General features: G+C 42.9%; 1 protein-coding gene across 1 annotated transcript in view; it reads right to left on the bottom strand.

Annotated features, from left to right (window-relative positions):
• Positions 1-2,563: 2,563 nt before the first annotated feature.
• Positions 2,564-9,733, bottom strand: part of nkain4 (sodium/potassium transporting ATPase interacting 4) — a 37,839-nt gene continuing 30,669 nt past the window's right edge. The window contains exons 4-5 of the mRNA XM_035655893.1: positions 9,554-9,614; positions 2,564-2,668 (exon numbers count right to left, since the gene is read on the bottom strand). Coding sequence (XP_035511786.1) covers positions 2,580-2,668; positions 9,554-9,614 — 150 coding nt within the window. The 3' untranslated portion in view covers positions 2,564-2,579. The remainder of the gene's footprint in view (positions 2,669-9,553; positions 9,615-9,733) is intronic.

The raw sequence follows: 9,733 nt of genomic DNA, 5'->3' as shown, positions 1-9,733 counted from the left end.
AAAAAAAAACAAGCTAAGCAGACAACATCAAACTTAGCACCAAGAAATACTGTAATCAAACAACTAAAATACTGAAAATGGTTTGGATTCAAACGTCATGGGTAACAAAAGATCTTAACCTAAATGATAAAGAAAAGAACTTAGTTTAACATTTAAACAACCAGAGCAAAGCGCTGACTGCTCCTACATGACAAATACCAAGTAAAAACATACTATCTTAAGATTTACTGTTACCTGCAGACAGGCAAATCATTTTAAGACAAAACATGACAATAAATGGGAGAGCATACCTCTCAGGTGACAGAAACTCAGTAGCCTTGCAAGCTGTATATGAACACTTTGAACACCAGAGAGCAGTAGTGATTCACACAAACAGTAAGGCAACAGGGGATCTGACTCAAACTGACTTTAATTCGGAAAGATCTAATATTCACAAAACAAAATTATCACATGGGAGATATGACTCACGTGTGTACTTTTATCTAAATAAAGATGCCTTAGGTTGCTGGGTCAGAATAAAACAAATCTGAGTAAGAAACTACTCAGCAGAAGCTTCCAGTTACTGTTTAACTCGCATATGACGAGTTAAAGACATCAGTTTTGCTATTTTGTCATTATTTAATATGTTATACACATAATTACAATACAAACCCTGTATAAAACATGCTATAAAACAATCACAACTGAGACTATCACCACTGAGAATCTAAACTGCTGAAATGACAGAAGACGACGCTCTGGTTCGCTCAGGTATAGCCAAGCTACTTCTACACCGAAGACCATACCCATACAACTCAACACTGTTGTGTGCAATATGAATAGTAAAACAATTTCTATTGTTTTCTTGAAGTTAAAAATATGCTCTGTAACCTTTGCTTGAGTGTGTGTAATGATCACCCCTGTCAGCAGCCCTGATGTGTCAGTAGTTGGAGGAGAAGAAATGAATTGAAGCTTTCAGCACGTCTTCTAACAAACACTTCAGAAACGCTGACTTGGCTGTTGGTGAAAACAGTCACAATAATAAGACTCCAGAAATAAAAGTAAGACTCACATGCTGTTCCTTGTGTTTGAACACCTCTTACACGCTAACACTCTTTTGCATTCCTGATAGTTCACATTTCAAACTCTGAATCCAAAATCCCCCCCCGCCCCCCCCCCCTGGTTCAATTAGATTTTCTAATTTTATAGATTCCCCTGTAGTTTGGTGCTTTGCTCCTTCCCTCCTCTTACCTCCCCCTGCTCTTTCCTCGCTATTGCTTGTGTTTATGGCTGACAATCTGGACTAAAAAGGCAGTGCCATGCTTTCATTCACCAGGCTCCACTTGTATTCGGCCTCCGCAAAGATCTGCCCAAAACCAGGCACCATGCTTAAATCACTGGAGGTCCTCTAAGCGACACAGTTACCACGGAACTGGGAATGTGGCAGTCCCTGATTACACACCAAATGTATTTATATGCTGTACCTGTCATACAGTCTTGTTCTTGGGGAGTATTTAAGCCATTATGGCAGTCCCAGCAATGGACCTCAGCAAGAGAACTTACACAATGAAAATGTTGATACTTCCCTAAACAACAATATAGTCTTTGTTGCATTGTAATCCTTTCCTAACCGTCATCTCTGAAAACAAGACCTAATGAGAAGTTGTTGCTTTTCTGGGCAGCCCACCAGTAAATGACATGGTTAAATATGAAAATCAAGAAAGAGAATTTGTGGCGTGCCTGTGCAGTTGGGGATGTTTTGTCAAAAAGCATTTTGTCTCCGTAACTTGTTGTGTCACTCCCTTGGGCACTCACTCTCTTTTACGTAGGTACAAAGAGAAGAAACATGGGCAAAAAGCGGAGGGTTAGCGGTTGTTGGGCAACCCACCACACATATCCACACACACACTTTCCTGGATGAATTTTCCAGGAATAACCCCAGGAGAGAGGGAGACGAAACTTCTTCCCATTAAGAGATCGGAGCTGATAAACTGTCAAGAATAATAAAATATTTCATTTCATGTTGCGAGAATTTATTACATATCCCAGTTTTTTTATTAAGTTTTCTCCAAATTAATTGTTAATCCATTTTTAGACAGATTTTTTGTTATTTTTTCATGTGCTTTCTATCAGAACTGCTCGCGCGTGGGACACTTACATTACACAATACACAAAACACCCACAAAACCATTGTCATGTCCATATTCCCTACAGCCCTCTGACAGGATGTAGCATGTTTCTGAAAGAAACTACTCCCCAGACATGATTCAAACCTCCATATACTGAGCAAACGTCTGGATCACTACTAGTCAGCATTGTTTTGTAACCACCTGGATCCGGATCAAACTTTAAAGGGTTCTTGAAAAAGCGAATAAGAGTTGAGATTAATTTGTGAACTCAAAGAAATAATACCATAGTTTCAGGGAAAATCAGGGGATGTCACCTTCAAGGAGAAACAATTACATGCAGGTAACAAATACATAAAACCTCAATTGTTTATGACCACAAAAGACAATGGATAATGTGAATATCCACATGTAGCCACATTTAAAACACACAGGGATACATGCACATACAGTGGCATCACAGCACATTCATACTTACAGGTACATGGGCTTTAAGAGGAGGTGAGATGGTTTCTCATTGACATGGTAGAGTGGGAATGGGTCAAATCCACCAATAAAATCAACTGAAAACAAAGGATTAAACACATGAATTATGGAGTAAATCAAAAGACAGACAACTACAGAATAAAACATGGAAGTAAATAAAAAGACATGCATGATAAAAAAAAGAAATGAAAAATGAAATGGAAACAAAAGACACAGTGGAGAACATATAGAATGCAGGGATGTTGAAAGGTAGGCAGCTTGCCAAGAACTGTACACGTCCTAGTTTTAGTTTTAACTTTGACAAATAAATGAAATAATAAAAACATCTCTGCTTTAACTTTTTTTTTTCATCTGTGCATCTGCTTGAAGCCGGAGGGAAAGCTCGGGAACAGGTGAAAGCTGGCCAGCTGTCAAAATAGCCTAAGCCTTTTTTATCGCTCAGAAACAGAGGTGACCTTCAGCCACCGACCGGATGCCTGGCGCTTTCTGTTTATTTTCTCACTAGAGTTCAGACTAGAGGCGAAGTGCAGATGAGCAAACGAGTGTTATGTCGTTGTGAGAAAGAGAGGGATGTGCTGGCAACCAAAGTGCTGTGTATTCTTCACAGATGCGGAGTGATATTTTTGAGATGAAGGGAAAAGCTTGAGGCTCATGAGGGGACACAAGGGCTGAGGGGGAGAGAGAGGGGAGGAAGGGGCCGCCTCATGCATGTCGGTCTGACTGACAGAGGGGCCAAAGAGATTACACTGAAGGAGTGCATGTGAAAGAGGCCAGCATGTCCAGGAGCTGTGAGTAAAGCCTGTAAACACCATGATGGGGAGAAAAAGGAGAAACTGAAATTGAACCTGATTCGGTGGAAAAAGACAGCAAACAAACAGATCATAGTTCAAAAGGGTAACAAAAAATGGGCAGATCTGTTACTTTTGAGGACCAACAGCTATGTGGGAGGGAAACAGACACCAGCCAGCTATGGAAACTACTGTAAGGCCAAATCAGTTTAATCCTGATAAGAGGAGGCAGGGGTGGTCTGCTGAATACTGATAGGTAGGCAGGATGAGCGCAGAGAGCCACAGGGTGGTTTTGTGTGGTGGGGGTCTGTCCCTTTCCTCTGACCCTGCCCTGGGATTCTCCATTTCATCTGTTCACCAGATACACACATACACAGCACCCACCTACCCACACACAAAGACCTCTTCCCTGATCTTTTCTGTACCAGTGATTTTCTCATTATAAGCAGGTGGGAATCCATTCCTTGCCATGATAAACTGTGCTGAGGAACACAGTTAGATGATAATGATGGCTGCCATTTTTAGACACACTAGAAAGCTCTAGGGACGGCAGCGTCAGCCGGTCGGTCCATCCGTCAGTCAGTCTGTCAATCCAACACTTTGACTTAGAGTGAAGTATTATGACAAGTAGTGGATGGATTGCTGTGAAATGTGGCACAGACATAAAAAAATCCCCAGATGATGAAAATCGAATGACTTGGTGATCTCCTGTCTGCGGAACAGGTCTAAATTTCTGTTCATGACAGAATACCTTGAAAAGTAGTAGTCAAATTCCAGCCATGTATCTTGTGCAACATTCACAGGAAAAGCAACTTCATGATTAGCATGGGAGATAACCGCGTATCCACCATCCTAAAGTTCAGAATCTGAGCCTCAACAGGTGTCGTGACCTGCTCTTATGCTAATGAGACATCTTATGTGTCAAAACATTAGCTGTTGCACTTTATTAAAAGCGTCATTTATAACCTCGTGCTCCATCCGTCCTACATACTGTAGAGTGTATGTCAGCCTATTAATTGCATCTCCATTGTTGGATTCCTTTTCCCGTTAATTATTACACGCGTTGGTCTGACCCTGACCTTGAAGTGGATCTTCTACGAAACTCACTGAAACCCGAAGCTTATAAAATCAGGGTATACTGTTGTAAAGAATCTGTTCTTTGCGCTTGCTCTGTAAACAGCAAACAACACACACAAAATGAATGTAAAAAGCTGCTTAGATGAAATGGTTAAAAGGTATTTAGTTCAATAGTTAAGGCATCTATGTGGTGCCCCTAAACAAGCAGCGAATAACGTAAAACAATTTTTATATTGTTTCAGTTCAAGCTGAAATCAGAGGACCTGTTCTGAACCAGGAGAAAGAGTTGGAGTCAAACTACAGTATACTGCTGCATCTGCCACCGTGTGTGTGTGTGGGTTGGCGAGCTGACAGTGAAATGAAACACAAGCACAGAGATAAAAGGAAAAAGACCAGGAGGGGGAAACAGGGTTGGTGAGAATAAAAGAGCACGGTGTGAGGAAGATGGAGAAAAACAGGGAGAAACGGGGCAGAGACAAAGACAGAGAGAGAGTGATAAAGGGCAGACAGGTAGTTCAAGACTTCAGAGCCTGTCTGTAATGCTTTAAGAGGTGAGTTACAAGACACAGTTGTGGTCTCTCTCTCACACACTCTCTGTCTTACACACACACTCACTCAGTATTTAAGGGAGCTCCTCATAGTTCCATTCTGCAGTACTGCATCTCTGTCCTCACACACCATTACACAGCCATCATTGCTATACAGGCTACTCATTTACTTTAAAGACCGGTTTAGCTATTTTATGCTTAGTTATTTTGCATATGAAAACTTCAGGTATGTTTGATTGAAAGTATATTTAAAGTTAATCATCCATGTAAGAGGAGAAAGGTTCCCGGCAAAGATACATCAGGAAAGTTGGTCTGGAAAGTGTGTCTGGTTGGATTAGGTTTAAATGAAAACAGGTCATAACCTTAATGTGACAAATACAGAAACACTATCAGTGACTTGGTGTCTGTTCAACCCTCATTATTTGTGTCTTGGTCACTGCAACTGCCAATTATCTATTTGTCATACAAACGTTTAACTGAACATAGCTCCAGCGTGTCCATATACTGTGATACAGCAATAGTAGCTGATTATGTGATTTGGTGAAAACTGAACACATTGTGTTTACGATATTTTCAATTCTACCCAAACTTTGCATTAAAATACAGCTTAAGGGCATAGTCACACATGCGCAAATGCAGGCAAGTGACAATTGCCTGCTTAGGTGAAATGTGGGCAATGTAGGATGTGCCACACAGGTAAGGTGTTTGTTGTTCATTTTAAGGGTCAACCACACACACACACATTTTATAATAACTAGGCTAGGACTTCGCCAGTCAAAGTTTAATGATGTTGAGCTCCACACGAAGCGAATGTGAATCTGCTTTGCTACCTGCAGTGAATGGGAAGCAGGAAGCAAACATTCGCCAATGTTGATTTGGCTTATGTGTGACCATGCCCCAAAGGCTCTGCACACAGGTGTTACACTGACTCAATTGGCATGTTATTTCACAAAAGAGTAAAATATTTTACAACTGAATTAAGGCTGTAGATAGACTTGCTTTTAACTACACGTTTGCGTCCGCATCAGGGCTGCCTCCTACGTCCGTTGGTTGTGCACGTCCACAGGTATGAATGCAAAGCGTGGTTAAACAGCAAGTATATCTCTGGCTTGAGGTGGATATTTTTTGCAGGGGTTTTTGAATTGTCATCGTTACATTTAAGTGTCCCAGTAGGCCATGACGGTGTGACAGTGAGCCAGCAATGCACAATACCAGGACCCTGAAACTGGAGCTGCTAAATGGAATTCAACCATCATTCATTCTATTTTTAAACCTGTGCTTTTCCTGCTACCACCAAAAAGACCTATTCACGCTCTTTTTATGTTCTACTTGTTTTACACCATCTTAAATAACATTTCGAACAGGTTGAAGCTTCCTTTTTTTTAATGTTTTGACCTTTTCACTCTTTCACAATGCTGCCACCTTGACATCCATCCATCCCCCCGATTTCCCCGTCTGCTGTGGAGGATTTTCTGGGGATGTGACTCAGCACAGAGGGCGGCAGCATAATTAGCAGACATGCTAAAGCAAGCTTATCCCGGCGCTAGGCTTCTAACTCCATGACCTACTTTACAAAGAGGATTTTCCCCACCACTCACTCTGTCGGTGTGTCTGCTCACCACCGATAACTCTGTGTAACAAATTCACATGCACAAATACACACAAACACCCACACGCAATCATAGTCAGTCAGTCACACACAATCAGCTAAACACACGCGCACGGATACAGGCGGCCTACTGTAGGAGTGTATGTACGCTCACATGCACTAACACAAGTGACAGAGGAAGAGATGAAGTCACATCAAAAGCAAGATCACATTCACAGAAAACACACACACAGCATCAGTAATAACGCATGAAATTCATGTCAAACCCGGAGCTGATGGTATATGATGCTTTTTATTCTTCCCATTGTGTCTTGTGTGTGTGCGTGCACGTCTCTATGTTTCATTCCGCTATTTTTTACGCAAGCCTGAGCACTCAAATCTAACTCACTCATCTCGCTGGAGAGTGAGAGAGTGCTTGGCGTGAGAGGAATTCCTGTCTTATCTCCTTATTCGTGAAAAGCTCATCTTGTCTTGCGTTGTTTGTTCCTGCATATTGCCCCGTCTCCTTTTTCACCTCCTCAGCCTGCTCCTGACAAACACCTCCCTCTGCTCGCCTCATGTACTCCTCTCCTCATCCTTCCTCCTCTCCCTGCCTCTCTTTCTGTCTCTCCTGAGGATTCTTCCCACCTTTCTTCTATTGGTGAGGTGCAATCAGCTGTGGAAGTTATTGACCAGCAAGGCGCTTAATGAGGCTGATACAACGAGTGACCAGAGACCTCTATCTTTTTACAAGCACACCTCATTAAAGCTCGAAAAGCCAGGGATGGGAGAAGAGACAGAGAGAGAACAAAGATTTCTTTAACACGCAAAAATTGGATTCTGATACCTGATCATTCTATCTACCTGTGAAGAAACCGGGAAGAGAAATAAAGCGTACGAGGGAGAAGTAAAGAGGCAGAAAAGTTCTGAGTAGGAGGAGAGATGCTGAGGCAGCCAGGGAGCTCAATGCAGAAACCTGCTTTAATCTACACATCAAATGAAAGGGGAAAATGAGAGTGGCAAAGTGCCTTAGCTGGTTTTTGTGTTGCTATGAGCGTGTGTCTCTGCACCTGTGTCTGCATGAACAAATACATGTGTGTGTGTGTGCGTGTGTGTGCGTGTGTGTGCGTGCAGGCAAAGGGCTCATTACAATAACAAAGAGGGAGAAGTTGGAAGCGATGTTGCAGCGTTTTACTCCAGCAGAGCCTGGATCAGAGAAGAACTACCAGATAATTAAAACCAATAAAAATCACAACGTTCTATTTTCACCCCAAACTTTCTTTTTTTTTTTCAACCAACCTCTCCGTTTTGCTCTTTTGTTATTTTTAGCTCTGTTTTTGAGCATTGATGACTGTCCACTGTGAATTTAAACAAACACGATCTGAGGCAGCAGTCCACGTGGAGGATGAACAAAGCTCAAATGTCACAAAAACAAAAGGAAAAGGAAATGTCATTGAGGTTGGAAAGTCTTTTTCTTTTTTAGTTGACTCAACTCCTGCTGAAATGGTATTGCCCTCCAGGGATTACTTAGGGGGGACTGGTGATTAAGTGGTACTGCCCAGAGCTGGGAGGGTGGGGTGGTGACGCTAACCACTCACAGCCAGTGAACCTCTGGTATGTGACCACCAAAGAACTGCTCGGACTTCTACATCACTGGTCTACAGGAACACACACGGAAGCCACATAACGCTTCACCCAAATTACAAGAGTCTGCTGTGTAAGATGCAATTAGTGCGGCGTGTAGTGCTTTGTTCATTACAATGTTTTCAAATCAAATTAGAGTTTGGGCTTCTTACAAAAGGGACTGACATGATTACAGCCAGGCTCCAGATAATTCGCAATTAGTATGAATACCTGAGAATTTAATCTAAAATAATCCTCACAGGGAGAGCTTGTCCATTCAGCCACTTGGTTTCACAGTGCTGGGTAAAATTTACAAGGCCAAAATGTTTAAAGGTGGATTGTTATGTGGTCATTGCTACGCATCCCGGAGAGTTACTGCAGCGCTAATCAGATATTTATGACTCCCACTGACCCTTAGATCAAATGTTCCCTGTCCCCTGATTGGTTAACCTCCAGCAGGACCTCTGACCTGCTGCCTATGAGGTCACAGCAGCTGGGTCATTTATCACAAGTGTCCGTCTCCTGTTTCTCCTTCTCCCCTTTGACTCATATCATGATCCCCCGTCGTCTTTTTCCGCACCCTTTCCTGCCTGCTTCATGCATGTCATGACAGTCAAGGCTAACTCTTGCCCTCGTCTGACTCCACGATAAAAGGGTTAACACATACGAACATACGCCGACAGAGACATGAGCTAGAGCGCTGAGACTGAACACTGAGGACACTTCAAAGGAAGGATGTACACGTTTGACTAGCTGCAAGAGAGACAGAATGAGGAGGGAAGGTGTGTGTGTGTGTTTGCGAAAGAGGGAATGGGGGAGGTTCAATCCTGCTGCATAAAAACACCAGGCAACAGACAGCTGGAACGACAAAGCGGAGAGAAGAAAGTGAGAAAAGTGAAAGCCAGAGTACATTAAAGGAGGTTTGAAACAACAGCGAGGACCACACAGACCGACGAGGGGCAGAGATGAGGCGACAAGCGTAACACGTGAAAGAGAAAGGAAAGAATGGGCTGAAGGAGGTGTGGAGAGGGAACACATGGCTCCTTTGGTTCTGGAGGGAGAGAGAGAGGGCCCAGCTGGCGTGGGGGAGGAGAGAAGGGGGGGAGAAAGGGGAAAGCTGGAGCGGTGATAGTGTGGGGTGGGATAGGAGAAGAGGGAGATGAAGAAAGGTATAGCCTTGTTCTCCTCAACCCTGGTGTCTTCCATCTCATATGTGTGAGTGGGTCTGTGTGTGTGAGATTCATTAGTTGATACAATGCTCCATCTCAAGAATTTGTGTGTGTGTGTGTGTGTTTGTGTGTGTGGTCGTGTGTGTAAGGGTGAGGTTAAGCGACTCACAGCTGTCCTCCTCCTCAGTGATAGCGCTGACAACATAACAGGCGTACACGAAGCCCAGGAGCTGTGAACACACAAGCAAACAGGAGAGGTTAGACTCCAAAGAGCTGGCAGTGTGCAGTTGATAAACAGCTGTGTGCTTGCTTTGATGAACAAAAAAAGATCACACAGAGCATCTGGAAA

Source organism: Morone saxatilis, unplaced genomic scaffold (genome assembly GCF_004916995.1).
Source record: "Morone saxatilis isolate NCDOM2014 unplaced genomic scaffold, NCSU_SB_2.0 Contig15, whole genome shotgun sequence".
Classification (NCBI taxonomy): Eukaryota; Metazoa; Chordata; class Actinopteri; family Moronidae; genus Morone; species Morone saxatilis.
This window is presented reverse-complemented; position numbering and strand designations above follow the sequence as displayed.